The sequence below is a fragment of the Mirounga leonina genome, unplaced genomic scaffold (assembly GCF_011800145.1).
Source record: "Mirounga leonina isolate KUSES-001 unplaced genomic scaffold, KU_Mleo_1.0 Mir_171, whole genome shotgun sequence".
In the NCBI taxonomy this organism is placed as follows: domain Eukaryota; kingdom Metazoa; phylum Chordata; class Mammalia; order Carnivora; family Phocidae; genus Mirounga; species Mirounga leonina.
Window position 1 is genome coordinate 13,181,403 of NW_023270436.1, and position 25,071 is coordinate 13,206,473.

The 25,071-nt window shown below is 48.7% G+C and overlaps 1 protein-coding gene across 1 annotated transcript in view; it reads left to right on the plus strand.

The window, feature by feature from the left end:
• Positions 1-25,071, plus strand: part of RNFT2 (ring finger protein, transmembrane 2) — a 67,324-nt gene that overhangs the window by 4,003 nt on the left and 38,250 nt on the right. Inside the window, exons 4-7 of the mRNA XM_035017084.1 lie at positions 2,912-3,390; positions 3,772-3,848; positions 7,105-7,205; positions 10,746-10,899. Coding sequence (XP_034872975.1) covers positions 2,912-3,390; positions 3,772-3,848; positions 7,105-7,205; positions 10,746-10,899 — 811 coding nt within the window. The remainder of the gene's footprint in view (positions 1-2,911; positions 3,391-3,771; positions 3,849-7,104; positions 7,206-10,745; positions 10,900-25,071) is intronic.

Consider the following 25,071-nt stretch of genomic DNA (forward strand, 5'->3'; position numbering starts at 1 on the left):
CAATGGCGGAGAGAGGCTGGCCCCTATGTGGGTCAGCGTGGGCACCTGCCAGAACTCCTGCTTTCTGAGCTCAGTTTCTTGAAGTGCAGAAAAAGCTCACGGCCCCTTGAGGGTCATAGCCATGGTGTCTGTTGTTGTTGTTGTTATTAATATTATTTTTATTGTTATCCCAAGCCCAAGGGAGTAGGACCATACATCTCCTGGGTTTGGGGAGCCAGCAGGGATAGGCCATGGGGTGGGAGAGTGGGTAGCCATCTCCAAGTTCCCTCCCTTGCACCAGGTTTATGATCGTTTCCTCCCAGGTCAAGTTTATGGAGCTAGAGAAGCCAACCCTGAGATTTCTCCAGGCCAGCGTGTCCCCTGCTGGGTTTCACAAATGTCCCCTAAGATGGTAATAGGTTTTCCACAGAATAAAGGAATCCCATGGTCAAATAAGGTTGGGAAACACTTAAGTTTCAACAAAATTAGTTTTTTATTCAGTTGCAGGCCTTCTCAGAGCTTTTATTATGCTCATTCATTCATTCTTTCAAACAGTATTTATTGACCATGCTGTGTGTGCCTGGTGCATTGTGCTGGGCTGGAGAGAGACAGTAGGAATAAACAATCATGATCTTTGACCTCTTGGAGCAGGGCCCAGCCTGAAGTGCTGTTCTCAGTGCTGACTGAACATTAGAATCACCTAGAGGGCTCTCACGAACTAGAGATGTCAAGGCCCACCGTCAAAGATTTTGATTCAATTGGTTAACACTGGGTCTTAGGCACCTGTATTTTTCAGAAGCTCCCCTGAGTGATTATAATGTGCCGCCATGGTTGAGAGCCAGAGGTAGGCAGTGAAATGATACTTGGGAACACTCCCATGCAGTGGGTTAGGGTATAGTGAAAACAAGAAACAAGGACACTGTCATTGTCTGGGAGGTAGGAAGGACGCCACCAAGCAAGAGAGATTTTACCTGCAATCTGATGGATGAGCATAGGTGACCCAAATGGGATGGGTGTTGGGTGGGAAGACATCCCGGTGTCTATGCAAAGGCCCTGCAGTAGGAAGCCCTTGGGCAGTGAGGAAAAAGGCGCATGATGACATTGGAGTTTGGAGCCAGAGCGTCCAGGACATCTGACAGTTTTGTCTCTCTGAGCCTCAGTTTCTTTATCTGTAAAATGGGAATGATATTCGTCCCTATGGATAGTGGTTATCTGAACCTGCAGGAGGGAGTTTAGAATGGGAAGCCCTTTCAGTGGGACAGTGAAATAATCAAATATGTGTTTTTTAAAATGCATCCTGGTCTCCGAGTGGACAGTAGATCATACGGAGTCTAGGATGATGTGCCTCGATGAAAGCTAGCACACGTTTACTGAGTACCTACTGCATGCCCTGGGTTGTGGGGTCCACAGAGGATGACTGGAACTCAGCTCTCACACTCAGTAAGGTCGTGACATATTTTAAGTACCATAGGGGTCTGCGAGGTGCCTTGGGGACAAGTGAGGGGAGGGAGGCTCTTTGCTCCTCCCCCTGACACCTGCACACCTAGCGGACCAGCTCTACTTGTCTCTGTTGGGCAGACTGAGTTTCCACATCGTGCTCCCATTTGAAAAGAAGGCAAGCCCAAGAGAGCTGACCTCCAGACCTCCCAGGCATGGTGCTCATGGCAGAGTGTACCCGGTTCGGGGCTCTCTAGTCTTGTAGGGGTAACTCTGAGCTCTCTGCTCCTCCAGCAATGGCTCTCAAAGAGCCACAGAATCCTTTGCCAGATAGCAGTACAAGAGGCTGTGGTTGGAACTAGAGAAGGCAGTTGGCCCCGGAGGTCTCTCCAGAGGGATCCCATGTATTGAGCTCCTGCTCTGTGCTGGGTACACTGAAAAGGCTGTTGTAAATTTGATCCCACAGGAATTCTATGTATGAATGGTGTTTCTACCATCTTCAGGTGAGAAAAGTGAGTGCCGGATTGCTAAGGCCCCTAGGAAGGCCCTAGGAAGCCCCCTAGGAAGCATGGAGCTGGGGTTTGAACGTGGCTCTTCTGTTGAGTCTTCTTGATATTACCGTCTGCTGCCCTCCAAATATCAGCTGTGACCCAAGGCTGGGCCCTCGTGGAAACTGGGAGTCATTGAAAATTCCAGGGCCGGGGTCCCTGGGTTCCTGAGGTTATTCTAGACATAGAATCTGTGCTGGCTTTTCAGTAGAGTAGAGTGGTGAAGAAAACAGGCTCTGGAGTTAGTTGAATCTCTCCTGTCCTGTCCCTTCCTGGCTATGTGACTCAGGACGTGTTCCTTTCTCTGGGCTCAGTTTCTTGATCTGTAAGATGGGGGTAATATTGGTACCTAACTCACAGAGTTGATAGGAGGGTGTCATGATTTAATCAATGGGAAGCCTTTAGAAAACTATCTGGCGCACGGTAAATTTTCCATGAAGATTATGACCCTGTTGCTGGTACTGTCTGTCTCAGTTTGCTAGGGCTTCTGTGACATACCGCATGCTGGGTGGCTTAAACATTAGCGATTTATTGTGTTACTATTCTGGAGGCTGGAAGTCCAAGATCAAGGTGTGGGCAGGGTCGGTTTCTTCTGAAACCTTTCTCCTTGGTTTGTGGATGGCCTCCTCCTTTCCCTGTGTCCTCACTGGTCTTCTGTGTGTGTCCATGTCCTAATCTCCTCTTATAAAGACACTAGTCATATTGGATTAGGACCCACCCTAGTGGCCTCATTTTAACTTAATCACCCACTGCAAAGACTCCGTCTTCAAGTACAGTCACTTTTGAGGTCCGGGGGTTAGGGCTTCAACAAAGGAATGGGGAGGGGTGGAAAACAATTCGGCCTGCAACAATATTGGTACTGTTGTTTGCCCCCCATCCTCCACTGGGGTGCCGTCTTTCTCTCCCCCCCCTGACTTGGTGGGGCTCTCTTTTCCCTCCTGGCCCAGAAATCGCAGCCAAGCGCTCAGCTCTGAGGCGAGCGTGGATGAAGGCGGTGTCTTTGAGAGTCTGAAGGCAGAGTCGGCCTCCCCACCTGCGCTCTTCTCTGGTCTCCCCGGCCTCCCAGCGGGCAGCCTGCCCGCCACCCCGTTTCCGTCCAGCCTGGTGCTGGGGGCATCGGCCGGAGGCGGGGACGTGTTCATCCAGATGCCTGCGTCCAGGGAGGAGGGCGGGGGCCGGGGCGAGGGGGGCGCCTACCACCACCGCCAGCCCCACCACCACTTCCACCACAGCGGCCACCGCGGGAGCTCACTGCTGCAGCACGTGGGCGGGGACCACCGCGCCCACTCGGACGAGGGGGGCGACGAGCAGCCGGGGACGCCCGCCCCTGCCCTGTCCGAGCTGAAGGCCGTGGTCTGCTGGCTCCAGAAAGGCCTGCCCTTCATCCTGATCCTCCTGGCCAAAGTGTGCTTCCAGCACAAGCTCGGTGAGTCTGGGGGCTTGCGGGTGTGGCAGCTTGGGGCTTCACCTGCCGGGTCGGGGCCCCTTCATCCCAAGGGCCAGGGCAGGGTTGTAGAGGCCTTCATGGTGCCCAGTGCTTAAGAGTATGGGATTCCGAGTCAGACCTGGGATGCGATCCTGCTCGGCCAGCTGTGTGACCTGGGACAAGTCACTCGCCTTCTCTGAGCCTGTGTCGTCCTCTGTCCAGTGGGGGTTGTCGTTTGTCCTGCAGAAACTTCCTCTGCTGCTCGGTTGGCGTAAAGGAATAGAGGGTAGTGACTTTTTAATGTTGCTCATGGTGCCTCGTAAGTTCGGGCCAGGCCCAAGGAGCCTGAGAGGACCGTGGCGGACCTCTTCTGTCCTACAGGCATTGCTGTGTGCATCGGGATGGCTAGCACCTTTGCCTACGCCAACTCCACGCTGCGAGAACAGGTCTCTCTGAAGGTGAGTCACCCGGCGAGTTGGTGTCCTAGGCGCCTATCGCGCGTGACCACAAACTCAGTGGCTTAAAACAATACAGATTTACTCCCTGATAGTTCTGTGGATCAGAAGTCTGAAGCAGGTCTCTCCAGGTGAAGATCGGCTGTCAACACGACTGTTCTTTCGGGAGGCTTCAGAGGAGATCCCCTTGGCTTGCCTTTCCCAGGTTCTCATTTTAACTTAATCACCCACTGATTCTTTGGCTCGTGGCCCCTTTTCCACCTCCTCTGAGCCCTCAATGCCGCACCTCTATGCCCACCTGTCTGTCTGTGGTCACATCTCCTTGGGAACGCTCCCTTCTGTGTCCTCTTCTGCTTTTAGGGACTCTTGTGATTACATCGGGCCCAGCTAGAAAATCCAGGCGTCTCCCCATCTCAAGGTTAGCTGCATAGCCATCTAAATTCTGCTAACATAGGGACGCCTGGGTGGCTCAGTCGGTTAAGCGTCTGCCTTCGGCTCAGGTCATGATCCCAGGGTCCTGGGATCGAGTGCCACATCGGGCTCCCTGCTCCGAGGGGAGCCTGCTTCTCCCTCTGCCTCTGCCTCTCTCTCTGTCTCTCATGAATAAATAAATAAAATCTTTTAAAAATAAATAAATAAATAAATTCTGCTAACATAGCCACAGGTGACAGAGACTAGGACGGGGACGTCTCCGGGAGGCCACTCTTCTGCCTGCCTCTCCTGGACAGAGATCCCTGGATGTGCCACCCTTCTCCCGCACCCTCCCAACTGCAGCGTCTCCCCCACATGCCCACAGCACCCTTATCTGCCTGGCCACTCTCACGGTTGAGGCCAGCCCACTGGCGCTGCTGGTTCACCAGCTTCACCATCATCATCCCGAGTTCCCATGTAACCTCCGCGTGGTGCTAACCACGCCAAGCACAAAGCTGGGCAGATGGCATGGTTCATCTTGCAGATTTGTCCCAGCGGCCCTGGAGGGAGACAGAATCATTCTTAGCTCATTTTCCCAATGAGGAAACGGTGGCTCAGAGACACTAAGTGCCTTGTGTATGAGGTCACACAGTCTGTGAAAGTGGCGGTGTCGGGCGGTGAAGCTCTGCACAGATAAGTATTTGATTTCAACCGGGGGTGAACACAGCCCCTCCAGCCGCCTGCACACAGGCCCTGGGATAGGTTACCTTGGTGATCTCAGTCCCCAGTGCTGCTCTGAAAAAGGAACCATTCATACTGACTTCATACACGCATAGAGGGGGTCAAATGAGACAGTGCTTAGGAGGTGTTTAGCACAGGGCCTGGTGTATAGGAAACATTTAATTGAGCTACTTTTAATAAGCCTATGCTTTCTACTGTGCATGCGATCCCCTAACAACCACCATCCTCTCTGGTCCTTCTCTCCATCATTCTCTGGGGCTTTCTTAAAAGCATCTGGGCCTCTCTGAGGCACAGAAGGCGGCTCAGTCTCCATTTGACAGATGAGCACGTTGAGGTTCAGAGCTGGGCATGGACCAAAGGTTCTTCTTGACCCTTGGTCTCATCTTCTTTATGCAAACTCCTTTCTGCTGTTATTAGAACAGCAGGTTGATCAACACCATAATAGGACACTTTTGGGGGCTCTCTCTCAAATGCGGAACATCTAAATATTGCCTTGGCTTAAATTTTAGGGGTCAGAGGCTGCCTATATCCGTGGGTAGGTGTTCTAGGTAGGGATCCTTGAACCCTATGAAGACACAGCTGATGTATTGTCTGTCCATACACATTTTCTGTGAAAGAAATTCTGCATGACCCTTGTAAGTTTAGAAATATCAACTTACTGCTGGAGAACTCTCCCCTTTTGTCCTTCAGAGTTTGGCTTCTCAGGGCATTGCTAATTCTCTTTGTATTCCACCTCTGGTTTGGATTTACAGGAGGATTAAACTGGAATCCATTATTTATTGGAGTAAGAAGGGCTGCTGAGTAGATTATTCACATTGATAAGAGCAGTTGGTTGGTTGGAGGTGGTTTCTAGGGTCATTAACCTTGACCACTCCTGGAATAATGGGTGGATGGAGATGCATTTATTTTGTCTACTCTATGGAAATGTGCTCTGTAACCATGCACGGGGCACTGACCTGTGTCTAGAGACAGTGGAGCATTTACCAAAACCGCAGGGAAGGTTACACTGAGAAAGTTATGACCTCATCTTATTCCAGCAATGCAGCCGCCCTGATCCAGGAAAAGATGAGCTTTTGGGAATCAGCAGCACAGGGGTCTGTGTGTATCTCCCAGACTACATAGGCAGGAGCACACCCTGCCCCGCACCTCCTCTAGAAACTCCATGGGATGGCTCTCAGGCTGAGAAGCTGCTGGGAAACAGGAAACCAAGAAAGTTTTCCAGCTTGGCTTCCTGGGGACTAATCAGAAATGAGGCTGGAGAAAGAAATAGGGATGGTTTGAGGAAAGACTTTGCTGGCCATGTGTGTGAGCTTGAATTGAGCACTATAACTGTGGCCCTGGGTTGAACGGTCAGGCCAGGATAGTAGCCCCCGTGGTCCAGGCTAGAAAAAGGGAGAGCAGAATTTGTCAACCTGTAGATTTGAATCGACTGCTGCGTTGGAAAATCTGGATCCTAGATCCTGTCATCTAGTGAGTCCGAAACATGAGCCGAAACCAGACTGAAAGTTTACATTTATGAATTTTCCTTCATCCTTAGCAAAACTCCCATTTTCAAATGAGGGCACTGAAGCTTAACACATGTGCCCTTGAGCAAGAGCTGCTTCCCTGCTCTGTGCGTCCAGTCCTTACAGGAAATGTGAACCAACATTGACTGCATGCAGGCACCATTCTAAGCATTTCATATACATCGATTCTCACAACTCTGTAATGGAGTCATGGTATGTACCCATTTTACAGATGAGGAGAGGGAAACGCAGAGAGTTTCAGGAACTTGCCCAGCCCTGCGGCTACAGATCAAGGATTTGAACCCAGGCCGTCCGGCTCCAGAATCCTTGCTACCCGTAGAGCCTTCCTGCTTTTTCACATACCAAGCTCCACATTTCTGTCACCTTCTCTGGGACCACCCCTTGGGTTCCAGGGGGGTGGGAAGATGCCAGCGCTCTGTAACCATGCACAGGGCACTGAGCGCTCCACACCCTCAGCCCTGCTTCTTCCAAACCTTTGAGAAAGGGAAAAGTGGCTACTTGTCAGAGAACATTCTGGAATGTTTTGCAATGTGCACCTCTGGCATTGCAGCATCCCTACAAGTCTCTTGCTTTGTCTCCAGGAGAAGAGGTCGGTGCTGGTCATTTTGTGGATCTTGGCCTTTCTGGCGGGGAACACCCTATATGTGCTCTATACGTTCAGTTCCCAACAGCTGTACAACAGGTGAGCAAGTGGGGAGCTCTGATCCCTGGTGGGAAAGTAGGGGGTACTTTGCTGGGCTTGGGACACACAGCTGCCTCACATGAGAACGATGCAGTGGGTCTGTGTCATGTACGTTTTCAGTCCCACCCTCTTGTTATATATATGTGTGCTGGGGCAGAGTTCTCTAATAGAAACACACTGCAAGCCACATGTGTGACTTACATTTCCCAGTAACCACACAGTGGGTAGGTGGGAGAGGGTTGGCCAGCGAGGGCCTGTAGGACTAGGCTGAAACTCCAGCCAAGCTTCCAAATCACGGATGTCTCTTTTAAAAATGGACCTTGAGGAATGGGCAGTTTCTCCACTTTTTGGGACCACTCCATAAAAGCAATTTGGGGAGTTAGTTCTAAGTCATCAAGACACATCACACACACTGGCCCAGAATATCAAGGTCCTGGTGGATGGAGGGTGGAGGAGGTAGCATTTCCCAGAAACTTGGATGAATTTCCAGCTCATGCCATTCTCTGAGCATGATCACATTCATAGGCTTATACCTCTCTGCCCCCATTGAACCAGGGCTGAGTCAAACTGGCAGCACAGAAAGGGAGAGAGAAGCTTAGGAGAAAAGCAACAGAGTTGAGCCCCCTTCTGTAATAATGTCAATGGTCTAGAGTGTGTTTGTAAGTGAACCCCATAGCCATTAGCTCCTTTTACTCTCCCAGTGACCCAGCAGGGTATTGCTGGCCCCATTTCGCAGGTGGGGAAACTGCGGCTTCATGAAGCTTTTCCTAATGAGTCTTAGTCCTGGTAGGCAGTCTTTGACAGTGAAATTGAATATTCCTGGGCGCCTGGGTGGCTCAGTTGGTTAAGCTACTGCCTTTGGCTCAGGTCATGATCCTGGAGTCCCGGGATCGAGTCCCGCATTGGGCTCCCTGCTCGGCGGGGAGCCTGCTTCTCCCTCTGACCCTCCCCCCTCTCATGTGCTCTCTGTCTCTCATTCTCTCTGTCTCAAATAAATAAATAAAATCTTTAAAAAAAAAAAAAAAAAAGAAATTGAATCTTCCTAGGATTTGAACTCGAATGACCAGCATCCTTCCGCTTACCAGCTTTGTGCCCTTTGGCAAATAATGGAAACTCCTATGGCAGTTTCCTCATTGTGAAACCAGGACCAGGTTATTCTTGCCTTATCCACCTGACAGGCCAATTATTCAGAAGGCCAGATGTTATAATACATGAAAAGTACTGGGTAAACTGAAACATTGATATATCATAATCCTATCATGATTGATACTATTCTTTCATGATGAATTACCATAGGTGGTGGTGGTGGTGCCTCAGGAGGGGTGAAACTGACAATAAAATACATCAGTCCATTAAAGTTCATAGTGAACGTTAGAAATAAGTGGACTTGGGCGCCTGGGTCGTGCAGTTCGTTAAGCGTCCGACTCTTGGTTTCTGCTCAGATCATAATCTCAGGGTCCTGGAATCAAGCCCCATGTTGGGCTCTGCGCTGGGCATGGAGTCTGCTTAAGATTCTCTTCTCCCTCTGCCCTTGCCCCCCACCCAATGTTTGCATGCTCGTGCTCTCTCTAAAATAAATAAATAAAATCTTTAAAAAACAAAAAAAAGAAAAGAAGGAAGTGGACTTAGCAATCAATCTGCAAAAACACTTTGGCCCTGTCCCTTCTCCAAAAGCAAAAAAAGGAAAAAAAAGGAAACTCTAAGACGGTGAACTACAACCCAGACAGGTGAATCTAACACCAGCTGGTGTCTCTGAGATAAAAGTGGAAGTCAGATCCTCATTGTATTGCCATCACAGAAGCTTAATAGAGAAGCAGAGCCAAGCAGCCCGGGGTCCCGGGGTAGAATGGGAGCAGAAGCAGAGGTGCCAGCCTCTCCCTGAGTTATAACGTGGATGGCCACTCCAACTTGGAGGAGAGGCATCCTCCAGAGACAAGACTAGAATGTGAAAGGACACAGAAGGTATCGGGAGAGGTTGCCAAAATAGGTTGTTTTTATTGATTTTGCCCTACTCTTGACTCTTTGAGGATCTTTATTACAAATAGAAATAGATTTTTTAAAATAAAAGTAAAAAATAGACCACTTCATTCCTTGGATGCTATCATAAGAGAGCCCGGTTTGTGCTATTTCCTGCCAGCCCAGCAGAATATGTGAGAAGCATTCAGAAAGCATCCACGCTGGGCTGTGTGCACTGTTCCTTGCTTTACGGGGGACAGAGAGGACTTGGTGTGGCCTTTGCTCAGAGCCTTGAATCAGCAGGAGGAAAAGCGAGTGGACCAGCACAGTTTGGATGCTGGTTCCTATCCTGGCTCTCATTCCAGCCAAGAGCCATGGGCAGGTGACTCTACCTCTTGGTGCTCTGGTTTCTCCAGCTCAGATGGGAATAATCATAGCACGTGCTTCATAGAGTCTTTGGGAAAATGAAATGAGTTAAGACATGTGAAGTCTGTAGGATAGGCCAGCAATGATGTAAACAGCCAAGATATCCTAGGTATTATGTTATTATGACTAACATCATTACTCTCAGAGATGGTAGAGAGCAGTGCTACTCAAAGTGTGGTCCATGGACCAATGCCAGTTGGAGAATGGCTTGTTGTCTGTGTTTAACAAGCTAAGTGCAAAAATTGAATGTGAGGTTAACTTACCTGGTCACAGATGGGTAGAATGGGTTTACATACTCCGAATAGCGCTGCTATGGGATAAAGACTGAAAGCACTAAGTACAGCCAGGATATCCAGGTCAGAATCCACCTCTGCCCCTTAGCGTTTGTAGGACCTTGTGCGTGTACTTTATCTTTCTGTGCCTCTGTTTCCTCATCTGCAAAATGGGGCCGTAATAGTGCCTACCTCGTAGGGTTGCCGTTACTATCAGTGCTGCATGGCAGGGTCTGTAGTACATCTGTTATCTCAGTCGAATCCCACCAATAACACTATGAAGGAGGGAATGACTTCCATTTTGCAGAGGAGAACCCTGAGGCTTACGAGATAACATTATTTGCCCAGGGTCCAATAAATGGAGAAAACTGGATTCAAATTCAGGTCTTTCTGATATTAATGCCCATATGCTTATCACGCCATGTGACCTTGGGCCACTTACTTCACCTCTCCAAGCTTCAGTGCTTCAGTTATAAAGTGGGAATAAGCAATGCTCACTGTGCAGGACAATGAGATACAGTGAACAGAGGTGTCTGCACATCAGTTTCCCTCCTCCCTATATAGTGTTGGCCAGCCTACTTGCCTCCCTCCCTTTCACTTCCTCTGTGGAAGCCTATTGTGGACTCATAAAACTGGAAGGCACCTTAACTAATGAGGCTCCTGGCCAATCTCCTTGCATAGCCCTCAGGGGAACTGAGGCTCAGAGAGGTTAAGACACCCACCTGAAGTCACACAGCAAGTTAGTAGCAGATTCAGAAAGAGAACACAGATGTCTGATCCCCAGTTCAGGGCTCTGTCTACAGGTAATACTTACAAGGCTCCCAGAAGGGCCGGGGATCCTAAGTGAGTGTCTGGACTCTCTGAACCATCTCCCCTTCTCCCCCAGCCTCATATTCCTAAAGCCCAACTTGGAGACGCTGGACTTTTTCGACCTGCTGTGGATTGTGGGCATCGCTGATTTTGTGCTGAAGTATGTCACCATTGCCCTCAAGTGCCTCGTCGTGGCCCTGCCCAAGATCATCCTGGCTGTCAAGTCCAAGGTAGGCACTAGCTGTGGCCACAGATAGCCCCAGTCATGCTGATCATGCAGGGTATTCGGGGCACCTTAAGAGTAGGTGTGGGCAGAGTTGATGCCACCATATGTCACCCACCTCTTACAGTTCCCCGAGTCTGAGCATGTTCTTTGTTGTTACCACCATCCTCTACTCCTCAAGGGCACTTCTGAGTTTCATTGTTCAAAACTGCCCTTCATGCAGTTTTCATCTAAATGTCACCTGAGAAAGGAAAAAAGCACGTTGCCATGCCCTGAGTCCTGCTTCTCCCAGGGAAGGATGACTTTCATAGGTTTCAACTCTTTGTGACTTTAGAAGCGTTGTTTTTTAAAGGGAAGGGTACTGGGGCTCAGAAGAAACAAACTCCATGATCGATTAGGGATGTCTGCCGTGGACACAGGATGGGATGTGGTGGCAGGGGTGCTTTGCCTGCAGGAAAGGCCTGCTGGTAGGTGTTGGGGCAGATAGCTGTTGTAATTCAGAGGACTGAGCAGAGTTGGGAAAAGACATCATCTTTAGGGGTTAATTAATGTCAGTGCCTCTGCAAGAACACTCGAAGCAGGGAATCTGGACAGAGGGAGACGCACTCAAGAATTTCTGAAGACTCCTGCTTTCCATTCTGTAAGAGCAGTGCATCTTTTCAACTTCAGACAGCCCAGAATTCATCACAGGCCTTGGCTGGCAGGAAAGCAGGTTGGAACTGGCCATCCATCTTGAGTGCCCAAAGCCATTGGCCAAGTGCATTGGGAAAACACTGCTGTGTCCCTTCTTTACTCACACACTCAATACTTCTGACACCACATGTGTGGGGTTCCCCCACATCAGGCAATGCTCCAACACCAGCTGGGTTCAGTCATTTGCTAGAATAGCTCACAGAACTCAGGGAAACACTTAACTTTCATTTACCTGCTTATCATATCATAAGGGATAAGATAAAGGGTACTGAGGATTAGCCAGATGAAGAGGCACATAAGGTGAGGTCTGGAAGGGTCCTGGGCACAGGAGCTTCTGTCCCCATGGAGTTGGGGTGCAGCACCCTCCCGGCATGTGGACGTGTTCACCAACCCCAAAGTTCTCAGAACCCCGCAGTATTGGGATTTTTATGGAGGCCGTATCACATAGGCATGATTGATCATTAACTGCATTTCCAGCCCCTCTCCCCTCTCAGGAATAAGGGAGATAGGGCTGAAAGTTCTAAGCTTCTGATCATAGCTTGGTTTTTCTGGTGACCAGCCCCCATCCAGGAGCCCACCAGGAGTCACCTCATTAGAACCAAAGATACTCCAGGAAATTCCAAGGGATTTAGGAGCTCATTTTCAGCAACCGGAGGCAGAGACCAGTAGAGATAATTTTTAATTATTTCACATCAGGGCAGTCTGGGTCTGATTTTGTACCCCCCACGTCTCACCTTCACTCCCCCACCATGTGGTTTATTCAGTTGAACCAAAATCCTAGGTTACTGTGGTTTCCTTAGGTGAAGGCACAGGTCTGATGCCCAGGGGCAGTGCCAGGGAGTCTAAAATGGCATAAAGACAGAAAAGAGACACGGAAGGGTGCCTGGGTGGCTCAGTCATTGGGCGTCTGCCTTCGGCTCAGGTCATGATCCCGGGGTCCTGGGATCGAGCCCCACATCGGCTCCATGCTCAGCGGGAAGCCTGCTTCTCCCTCTCCCACTCGCCCTGCTTATGTTCCTTCTCACGCTGTGTCTCTCTCTGTCAAATAAATAAATAAAATATTTAAAAAAAAAAAAAGAAAGAAAAGAGACAATGAGAAGAAAGACCAAAGGGAAACAACAGATCTCAGGAAGTCCTGAGATGCCTCCCCACATGCCCCTCTGAGACCACCATCACCATTACCCTTTGCCCACTGAGCTCACGCCAAGTACCAGGTCGGCAGCAGAGATTTGACAATGGGAAGCAGTGTGGCCCGATGGTTAGACATGTCAACTTTAGCATTGGGCACGTTGACATTCAGGTCCCAGCTATACCCCTTCCTAGCTGTGTGACCTTGGATGGCTTACCTAGCCTCTTGTGCCTCAGTTTCCCCATCTGTAAAATGGGGATAATACTTGTGCTGGATATCTTCCTCTGGCCCTTCCAGAGACACGGTCCACAGTATCCTTTCCCACTCAGGCTGACCTGGGCGAACTACACAAATGGGCTCCTGCGGCCCCCGGCTTCCAGCTGGTCAGCCAGTGGGAAGCCTGAAAGGACAGGAGGCAGAGGTATTTCTTCCTCTAGCATATGAGTCTACGGCAGCTGTAACAAACTGCCACATAAATTTGTTGTCTTATGGTTCTGGAGGTCAGAATTCCAAAATGGGTTTCACTGGGCCAACATCAGGGTGTTGGCAGGGCTGTGTTCTTCCTCCATCTTCAATCAGTAACGGCAGGTTGAGTCCTTCTCTCTTTTCTCTTTCTGACCTCTGCTTCTATCATCACCTCTTTAACCCTGAAACTCCCGCCTCCATCTCATGAGGACCCTTGTGATGACATTGAACCTGCCCAGAGAATCCGGGATGATCTCCCCATCCCAAGATCCATAGTGCTCTTTGCCGTGGAGGGGGACATTCACAGCTTTGGGGGATCAGGATGGGGACATCTTTCAGGTCAGTGCTGTTCTGAGTGCTTTATACACATAAGCTCATTGAATCTGCACAACTCCATGAAGCAGGTACTGTTATTACTACCATCCCCTTTCAGAGATGTGGGAAACGGTTCTAAACTCACAGGTCCCATCGTGGGCAGCCCCCCACAGACAGCTTTCTGTCAAGGGAGAGTAATTACGAGTAACCCAAGCTAGGGGGATAACAGCTCGCGGCCTGAGGAAGCTTCTCCACCCCTGGTTGCCTTCCCTAAACCCTGCCCACACCTTTGTAAAGAGCAGATGTATTAAACTCTTTTTTGATTAATAAACGGCCAAAAGATTTAAACACCCTTTGCCAAAGAAGATCTACCGCTAGCAAATAGATTCCTGAAAAAATGCTCAGCATTGTTAATCTTTAGGAATGAAAGCCACAGTGATATGCCACACACGTGGGTGATGGTGGCCAACGTGGAAAGGCCAGACCACACCACATGCCGAGTGTGGACAGAGCTGCGGGAGACCCGGAACTCACGCGCTTCCGGTGGGAATGTAAATGGTACCATCCACTTTGGAAGCCAGTTTGTCTGGTTTTTAGAAGGTGAAGCATATGCCTGCCGTGGGGTCCAGCCCTCCCACCCATAGGCGTCCACCCAGGAGGAGTGATGACTCACATCCATGTGAAGACTCTTGTGTGAATATTCATACAGCTTTATTTGTAATATCCATAAACCAGAAATCACCTAAATTTCCATGAATAGGTGAACAAAGATAGAAATTTTGGTATCTGCATGCAACAGAATACAACTCAGCAATGTAAAGGGATGAACTATAGTTGACCCTTGAACAACACAGGTTTGAGCTGTACGGGTCCACTTATACACGATGTTTTTCTGATAAATAACAGCACGGAATTGTCAATGTATTTTCTCTTCCTTATGATTTTTTAAATTTTTTAAGATTTTATTTATTTATTTGACAGAGAGAGGGAGCACATAAGCAGGAGAGTGGCAGGCAGAGGGAGAGGGAGAAGAAGGCTCCCCGCTGAGCAGAGAGCCCTAGGTGGGCCTTGATCCCAGGACCCTGGGATCATGACCTGAGCTGAAGGCAGCCGCTTAACCGACTGAGCCATCCAGGCGCCCCCCCCCTTATGATTTTCTTAACATTTTCTTTTCTCTAGCTTTCTTTGTTGTAAGAATGCAGTGTACAATACATATACAAAACATGTGTTAATTGACTCTATGTTACTGGTAAGCCTTCTGTTCAACAGTAGGCTGTTTGTAAGGTTTTCAGGGAGTCAAAAGTTCTCTGCAGATTTTTGACGGCACAAAGGTCAGCGTTCCTCATGCCCGCGTCGTTCAAGGGTCAACTGAATTGATACAAACAACATAAATGAATCTTAAAATAGTTAACAATTATGCTAAGTGAAAGAAACCGTACCCCCAAAGAGTGTGCCTTACGATCCCATTTACAGAAAGTCTAGAAAATGGAAGGTGACAGAAAGCAGATCAGGGCTTGCAATTCCTGGGGGTGAGAGATCCGTTCACTGTCTTGACTGCAGTGATGTTTTCATAGGGGTATGGGTATAACAAGCTTCTCAAATTGCACACTTTAAGAGCAAGGGCTGCGGGTGCATCCACGCTGGCTTCAGTCCAAGCTCCTCCCCAGCCTGGGCTGCTATGGTCAGGGAGTGGCCCCAAACGCTCGTCCTCGGGGCCTCTACTCAAAAGTCCCTGCTAGATCCCTGAGCCTGCTCCTTCATAGCACTGTGACACTTTGGGATTACCTGTTTGTGTGATTATTAGGTTCACTCCGTCTTCCCATATACAGAATATCTGTTTTGTCCCCCAGTTTGTCTGTAAGACCTAGCATGGTGGTGTCGTGCAGAGTAGGGCTCTGTAAACAGATGTGTGAGCAACATGGCGGAGAAGCTGGAGTTTCACGTGGTCCCCGCCCTGTGCCTTTGGTTGATTATCTCTGGACAGAAATAAGATGGGAAGGCTTTTCAGGGTCCACTGAAGGCAAGAGACATGAACCCAGCCATGTGAGGAAGCTAGCTCAGCATCGACTGCCTAGAATAATAATAGCTCGCGGGGCGCCTGGGTGGCTCAGTTGGTTGGGCGACTGCCTTCAGCTCGGGTCATGATCCTGGAGTCCTGGGATCGAGTTCCGCATCGGGCTCCCTGCTCAGTGGGAAGCCTGCTTCTCCCTCTGCCTCTGCCCCTCCCCCTTCTCATGCTTGGTTTCTCTCAAATAAATAATCTTAAAAAAAAAGAAAACAGGGCGCCTGGGTGGCTCAGTTGGTTAAGCGACTGCCTTCAGCTCAGGTCATGATCCTGGAGTCCCGGGATCGAGTCCCGCATCGGGCTCCCTGCTCAGCGGGGAGTCTGCTTCTCCCTCTGACCCTCCCCCCTCTCATGTGCTCTCTCATTCTCTCTGTCTCAAATAAATAAATAAAATCTTTAAAAAAAAAAAAAAGAATAATAATAGCTCGCAATTATTGAGCACCAACTGTGTACCTGAAACTTTGCTGAGAGCACTTTGTGTGTGAATTACCTTATGTGGCCCCTTGCTGCTCCTCTTAGGTGGGTTACCATTATTCTCCTCCAATGGATAGGAGATGGGAGGTTAAGGGGGCAGGTGGCTTCACGAGTCACATGGCTGTTACCACTTTGTGCTGGAGCGGGACTTCCCACACAGGGCCTTCCAGCTTCAGGGCCCAAGCTGTACCTCAAAGTGGATGTGAGAGAAGGATAAGAAAAACAGGCAGTTAATGGTTACTCATCACCTACTACTACATTCTGGTTCTTGCTAGATTCATTGCCACGTCCTGACTCACTTCAGGCTCTCATCAGCCCTGTGAGAGGGAATTTATTACTGCCTCTTTCTAGACGAAAAAGTCAGGCTCAGTATCCTGTGGCTGCTACAACAAATTACCATGTGTCTGCTTCCTTAAAAACCACAGAAATTTGTTTTCTCATAGTCCCAGAGGCCAGAAGTCCAAAGTCAGTGTCACTGGGCCGGAATCAAGGTGTCAGCAGGGCGGCATTCCCTGCGGATGTTAGGGGAGGATCCATTCCTTGCCTCTACTAGCTTCTGGTGGCTGCTGGTGTTTCTTAGCTTGAGGCCGCATCATTCCAATCTCTGCCCATTCTCTGCCTCCGTGGCCACGTGGCCTTCTCTGTGTATGAAGTCTCCCTCTCCCTGTCTCTTATAAGGATACAGGTGATTGCATTTAGGGTCCTGGATAATCCAGGATGTTCTCCTTATGCCAAGAGTCTTAATCACTTCTTCAAAGACCCCTTTTCCAGATAAGGTCACGTTCGCGGGTTCTAGGGAGTAGGGGTCTTTGGCCATCTCTTCACTGACTCTCCTGAGGCTGAACAAGGTATGAGACACCCAACCAGTCAGTTATAGAATCGGAGTAAGAATCCACATCTTCCAACTCCCAAGGCTGTGGCCACTGCAGGAGATCACCTTCCAGGCTGCGAATGGACCACATGCCAGAGCTCCCGGGCCCCTCCGGACCCTGCCACATTCTAGCCACAGGGCCTTGGGTAAGTCACTTCGTGTCCCTGAACATGTTTCGTCCTGTGGAAAATTAAGATGTTAACAAAACCCTGCTTGAGATGCTGCAAAGATAAAAAGACTTAATAGATATGGGATGAAATGAGCGGCGCGTTGGTCATCGCCTGGAGGGGAGGCAGGCAAGGCTTTGCAGCCCTCTGACGCTGCTCCCACCTACATGTCCACCTGCTTTCTCATTGCACTTGCTTTTGCCCTCCCGCCTGCCCCTCACCCTGTTCTCTGTGCTTCGGACAGATTCTACTTCTTTCATGTCTTTACACACACCAACTAGTACCAACATGTAGCAAATGTTTCCTTACTCCGTTTTCCCGAGGCACTGAGGCACAGCATAACTAACTTGTACAGTTTCCAGAGTGGGTTATATGGCATGCAGTCTCCTACCCACTGCACCTGCTGATCCTTCTGCCTCAAAGACCCTTACCCTGTTTCATGTTGTAATTAACTCCTGCTCCTTGGATCACAGCCTCTTAGAAACCTTCCCTGCCCCTTCAGGCTAGGGATGGTGCCCCTGAGGAGGACTCCCAGAGCACCCTATACTCCTCCTATTCTAGCACTCACCACCCTGACTATAATTACTGGATTAATTGTCCGCCTTCTCTGCTTGATTGTCACCTCTGTGAAAGCAGAAGTGAATGCATCTAGCTTGTTTGTCAATGGGTCACCAGCACCTGATAAGCACTCAGAAGCATTTAATATGTATATAGGGGTGAATAGATATATAGGTAGACGGATGAATTTGATGGCTGGATGGGAAGGTTGGTGGATGGGTGGGTGGGTGGGTGGATGAATGGATGGATATTTGGATAAATGAATGGATATTTGGATGGATGGATGGATGAATGGATGGATGGATGGATATTTGGATGAATGGATATTTGGATGGATGAATGGATATTTGGATGAAATTAATTAATGGATATTTGGATGGATGGATGGATGGATGGATGGATGGATGGATGGATGGATGGATGGATGGATAGGTGGATAGATGGATGGTTGAGTGAATGAGTTGATAGTCTAGCCAGCTACACTAAATCTCACCACCTCCCCTTATACCAGCAGTTAGAGCTTAAATTCCTTTCCCAGCTCAGCTCAAACCTCTTGTACTTGGTAGCCATCCAGAGAACTCTGTCATGAAGACACAGAAATCCACAAGGCAAAGTAGTACTTCCGTGTGCTGGAAAGGACCATATAGGGAGCCTCAAAGAAACCTGGATGCCAAACTAATAATAGTAAATATGGCCAAGCATCACTAAGCAGTTACCAGAAGCTAGGCATTGTGTTAGGCAATGCCATTCATTCAAGAAATACTGCCTGAATGCCAACTGTGCATCAGGCACCGTTCTAGGCACTGGGGATATATCAATGAACAAAGTAGACAAAAACCCCATACTCATGGACTTTATAGTCTACGGAAGACACAGTCTCACTCAGTCTTAATCCTGGGACGATACATGTTGATATCTCTTGTCACGGAGCGGAAACGGGGTTAAATCACATGCCGAAGATTGCAAACCTCATAGTTACCACATAGCAGTAGGACCAGCTCATGTGGAGTCAGCGCTCTGAATGGGCCAGGCATTCATTTCCTTCCGACATCTGTCTTACCAGGCAAGTGCTATTGTTTTTTTGTGTTTTTTATCGAAGTCCTATTCAGAGGCTATGAAATTAACCAGTAATCATTGTCAAGTCTACAATTCAGTGGCATTCAGTATATTCACAGTTGTGGGCACCTGTCACCTCTGTCTGGTTCCAAGGCCTTGTCACCCCAAATGGAGCCTTCCCTACTTCACTCAGTCACTCCCCCTCACACACCTCCCAGCCTCTGGCAACTACTACTAATCTGTTTCCCATCTCTATGGATTTCCCTATTCTGGAAGTTTCATGTAAGTGGAATCATCTATTGTGTGACCCCGTGCCTGGCTTCTTTCCCTATACATAATGTCTTCAGGCTTCATCCACGTTGTATGGGTGTCAGGACCTCATTCCTTCTTATGGCTGAATCATATTCTGTTGTATAGGTAGACTACCATTTGTTTATCCACTCACCCGTTCATGTACATTTGGGTTTGATGGACACTTTTTGGCTATTGTGAACAGTGCTATTTCAACCATTTGTGTACAGGTATCTTTTGTTTTGTTTTAGTTTGTTTTTTTGTTTTGTTTTTACAAGTATCTGTTTGAACACATTTTTTCTGGGTACGTACCTAGGAGTGGAATTGCTGGGTCATGGGATAATTCTTTGACTTTTTGAGGAACCGCCATACTATTTTCCACAGCAGTCATGCCATTTTACATTCCAACAGGTACTGTTTTTATCCATGTTTTCCAGAGGAGAAAACGAGCTAAGTGAGAGGTTAAGGAGGTAGCCCAAGGCCACACAGCTTGTAAGTGGCTGAGCAGGGATTTGAACTTGGGGAGTCTCCCCAAAACCCCTGCTCTGAGTTACTAGGGCCATATTCCCTCCTATGTAAGCTCCCTGGGGTGATGGTGGTTTGGGAAATTGCTCAGAGTTGATTTAGGAGAAGGGTCCCCATACACCATCTGTACAGTATTCCAAGCTCAGACCATGGCTCCTTCACTTCCTTATACTTCAGACAGGCATTTCTGGGGGCAAGGGGGTGGGGATGGGACCCAACACCCTTTCCCTGTGCCGCCGAAGTGTGGGCGACAATTATTAATGCCTCCCTGGCAACTGTCCAGCTCCCTTTTTCTGATGATTATTATTTTATTCAGTGAGATTAATGTGCCAGGTCAGAGCATAATCCAGCCTGTAAAAAGTGATGTGAACAGTCTCCTCAAGATAAATTGCAGGCTTGGAAAAGGTTCACAGCCTTTCCTTGCCTGTCTGAGTGCTCTTCCGAATCCTCATCAATCCTTGTCTGGGCAGAAGAAAAGGACGGTCTTCATTTGCAGCTGGGGGTGGGGAGGGGGGAAAAGAGCACATCTGTCAGGGACCCCTAATGGCTCAAAGCACAGATGCTCTGTCCTGCGCCTCCATGACATCCGCTGAGAGGGTGGGTTGGTTTTTAATATGATAATCGTGATACTGGAAGGGCTTTTGGCATTTGGATTTGCTTGATGGCTCTGTGGTCCCTGACGTGTGAGGCTGGGTGAGCCACCAGTCCCCAGGTGCCTCCAGACACCGGGGGGCCTGTTGGGAAGCTTCTCACACCTGGGCCTCCCAGGAGAGCCGTGTTCATTGGCCAGCCGAGATAGGGATGGGGTTAAGGATGGCAACCACTGGCCGGCAACCTCAACCCTAAACCATGACCCTGGCTGGATATCTAGAGCAGCCACTTGTTATCATAAATCCAAATAACTTATATGACCCATATGTCTTAGCTTTGCCTGTTCTGGCTTCTACCCAGCTACCTGATCTCCTCATCCGTGACTATCTCCCTTGCTCACTCTGGACCAGCCACCAGTGGCCCCAAGGTCTCCCCGATGCACCCTGTGCCTTCCTTCTCAGGCCCTTTGCACTTACTGTTCCCTCCGCCTGGGGCAGTTTTCACCCCTGTGTCCCCATGGCTGTCTCCTTCCCATCATTCAAGTCTTGCTCCTATGTCGCTTACTCTGAGACCGTATCACCTCCCTGGCCACCCTGTTGAAAGTGCTTGTCCTCAACCTGCATTACCACACCCCCATTTTATTTCCGTCTTTGGGAACATAGAGTTCTTGGCCACTTCTTTCCCTCCCCAATCCCCCTGACATTATTCGGGACCTGTTGGCTGACATGGACAATCCTAGACCCTGAGAATATAAAAGTAAGTATGAAACCTGACTTTATATTAACCTAATCTAGACCTAGTTAAAAGGGCAAAAATCTTGTTCCAGAAACATGCATATCATACACTCTAAGTCCTATTAAGTTAGAAATAACTGAAAATCTGGCTTGTACATACTGCTCCTTCTCTTTATTAAAATGAAATACCCTTCATCCAAAATTCTAGAGCTGCCCTGGTCAGTATGACAGCCACAAGCCACATGTGGCTATTGTTTTTTTTTAATAAAGATTTTGTTTTTAAGGCATCTCTACACCCAATGTGGGGCTCAGACTTACAAACCCCGAGATCAAGAGCTGCAGGCCCCACAGACTGAGCCAGCCAGGCACCACCACATGTGGCTATTTAAATTTAAATCAGGTAAATTTAAAATTCGATTCCCCAATTGCCCTGGCCAGTGCTCAGTAGCCAGCTCTGGCTAGTGGCTGCCATTTACGGTAGCACAGACATGGAACATTTCCATCATCGTAGAACGCTCATTGAACAGCACGTTCTAGAACATTCTGAGGACAGGGTTTATTCCACCTCCCAATGGTACAGGTAGCAGCCAGCTGCCATTCTGCCCATTTCTCAGATGGGGAAGACATAAAAGCTGACATTTGGTTAAGAGCTGTCTGGCTCTAGTAAGTGGAGGCAGCTCCACAGAACAGAAAACACTGGCCTCGAGCAAGTGACCTCACTCTTAGGAGCCCTCGGCTTCGTCATCCCTAAAGTGGTCATCTTGAGATTCTCAGCCTCTTGAGGTTCTCAGAAGGTAGGAGGCCAGGTACCTAGCTTGCCGGGTAGTTTCTAGGATCAGCCGCATCTGAAAACAAGGAGAGGCTTCACTCAGCTGTCTTCTCCAAAGAACCCAGCATTTGACCAACTTTCTGTCTTTTCCGTAGGAATAGGAAAGAGGAGGGCCCTTCCCAATTCCAAAATCATCTTAACCTGAACTTCCTATTGGGTGAGATTCCACGAGATGTCAGCTTCATTGGCTCGCCTCCCAAGTACAAGGGAGGAGAGGGAGGGCGGACAAAAGCTAAGAAAGGCAGTTTTCCCTGACGTGAGAGCCTCCGGGATTCATGAGGCTTTTCGTGCTATTAAAATCCCTCCATTTTCTGGGCCCTGAACCCAGCCCTTTTGCTCTCAGAGTGGTTTCCCATCGAGTGAGTCTCTCTCCCCTTCTGGAGGTCAAGCACTCCCCTCTCTGCCCTGCCCTCCTGAGCAGACATCTGTCTATGCCAGGGCAGGCCTGGGTGGCCTAGGCCTAGGCTCTGGTTCTTACGCAACCTCATTCTTAAATAAAAGTGCAGAATTTCTCCCAGGGCCAGATGCATTTACTCCAGATTCCTGTACAGGGGGTGCTAGAAGGGGTTAAACCAGTGGTTCCCAGCTGTGAGGGGCATCTCTGGCAATTTCCTGGAGATATTGTTGGTTGTCACAACAGGGTTGAGGGGATTGCTGTTGGGTTTTAGTGGGTAGACAGAGGCCAGGATGCTGCCAAGCATCCTGCAGTGTACAGGACAACCCCCCCACCACCAAGAACAATCCAGTCCAAAGTGTCTGCAGTGCTGGGGTTGAGAAACCCTACGTTAAATGTTTGTTTTAAGGCCCGGAGTCAGCTCCCCTACTGTGATAGGTTGAATTGTGTCCGCCCCCCCCCCAACTTCATATGCTGAAGTCCTAACCCCTGGTACCTCAGAACGTGACTGTGCTTGGAGAAAGATCCTTGAAGCAGGCAATTACATTGAAGTGAAGTCATGAGGTGGAACCCTGATCCGACTGGTGTCCTTATAAAAGAGGAAATTTGTACACACACAACCATGTGAGGACCCGGGGAGAAGACAGGCATCTGCGAGCCAAGGAGAGAGGCCTCAGAAGAAACCAACCCCTGCTGACACCTCGGGCTCAGACTTCTGGCCTCCAGAACTGGGAGAAAATACACGCGTGTTGTTTGAGCCACCCAGGCCATGGCACTGGGCGGTGGCAGCCCTAGGAAACGGATATACCCATGCACCAGGTTCCCTACACTTCCATCCTCTCTTGAGAGTGCTTGTGCATTCATGCTGATGTGTCCCAACTTTCGCCCTCCCTCTAGTTATTGAGGATACTTGATTTTTTTTTTATTAACACATAAACTTGATTTTTCAAAAGAGGTTACAGAGTCATAGGATTCAGAAGTTAAAAATGCCAAAAAGAGCATATGGTGAAAAATCTCCTTCCCCTCCCTTGCCCCCAGGCACCTGTTTGGTCTCCGAGGAGGTAATCATCGTCCCTGGATCTTTTCATAGCTATCGGATACATATTCAGGCACGTGCGTGTGTGTCTTCATCCTACTCATCTTTATATAATCGAACAGTAATGTTCTACATGCAGCTTCCAACTCGCTCCGTTAGAGATCGTTCCAGGCAAATACATAGAACACAGACTGATGGTTAAAAGCCAGACTGCCTGCATTCAATTCCTGTTTGGGAAACCCTGTCACTTACCAGCTGTGTGACCCTGTACCTTCGCCTCTGCCCGCTCTCCTTTCCTCATCTATAAGATGAAATCATAATAGGACCTACTGCTATTAGTTTTCAATTCATGCCTAGCAAATTACTACCAACGTAGCAGCTTAAAAAAAAAAATACCCATTTATTAGTTCACAGTTTTGTAGGTCAGAAGCTGGACAGACTTGACCGTGTTCTCTGTATAGGGTCTCACAAGGTCAGAATCAAAGTGTTGGTCAGACTGGGCTCCTATCTGAAGGTTCTAGAAGAGAATCTACGTCCAGGCTTATTCAGGTTGTTGGCAGAATTCATTTCTGTGTGGTCATAGGACTGAAGACCCCGTTTTGCTGGGTGTCGGCCAGGGGTCACTCTGAGCTCCCAGAAACCACTCTCTGTCCTTTCCTGTGGCCTCCTCCCTCTTCAAGCTAGAAATGGCACGTGGAATCCTGACTTCTCCCCCTTTAAAGGGCTCATGTGATTGGATTAGACCCACCCAGATAGTCTCCCTTTTGATAAACTCAGGGTCAACTGATTGGTAACCTTAATTACATCTGCAAAATCCCTTTCCTCTGGTAATATAACAGACTCCAGGTGAGATAACTCATCCTAGTACAGTTCTGAGGGTCAAGGTGGGAAATTTGGGGGGATGCACACCACGCTACCTCAACAGGTGTTGTAAGGATTTGGTTGCATATCTCATGACATGCAATATATAAAAGTTAGCTTTTTGGGGGGGTGAGGGTCCCCTGGATTTTTGTATTGTGGAAACGGTTTAGATTTATTAAGGATTTTCAAAGAGATTCCTCTAATTCACAACCTTGGACAGTTGTGAATTGCTTAGTCCTCTTTGACCCATTGATTCTGTGGTTCTCCAAGATTCAACCTAAATGTCACTCCCTCCCCACTACCCCCGGGCCATCCCCTTAAGACAATGGTAGTTTCCCTCATTCATTTTCCCACAGCTCTTCGTCCCAGCACATATGGTACTGCTTGGTAATTATGCAGGCCATTGTCTCCTCCTCCAAACCATAAATTCTGAGGGGCAGATACCTGTCTGTCCCATTCACTGTTACAGCCCACCTCTTCAAACAAATCCTTACAGACAGTAATCCTAGGAAGGGGATGGTCAGGTTTGCTTAAACCCATTTTACAGATAAAACTGAGGTTTAGGGGGCCGCCTGGGTGGCTTAGTTGATTAAGCAGCCAACTCTTGAGTTCAGCTCAGATCATGATCTCAGGGTGGTTAGATCGAGCCCTGGGCTCTGCTCTCAGGGGGAGTCTGCTTGGGATTCTCTCCCTCTCCCTCTGTCCTTCCGCCTGCTCATGTGCTCCATCTCTCTCTCTAAAATAAATAAATCTTTAAAAATAAATAAAAATTTAAAAAACAAAACAAAACTGAGGTTTAGGGAAGCTGAGCAAGTTGTCAAGGGTCAGTGTACTTGAAGGTAGCAAAGCTAAGGCCCAAACCCAGCTCTTTTGACTTGAGACGTAACAAGAACATTTCCCAGCATTTCCTCTTGTATATGTATCCGCTGTGCAAAGTGCTTTATTTCTGTCATTTCATTTGGACCTCATCAACAATACTATGAGAAGGGCACTGTTCTTATTCCCATCTTACAGATGAGGAAACAAAGGGTCAGGTCACCCAAGAAAGTCACCTGGCTGGTAAGCAGGGTCAGGGTGTGGGCCTAGCAGGTGCTCTGTCTGCCTGCAGCTGTTAATTGAAGATAC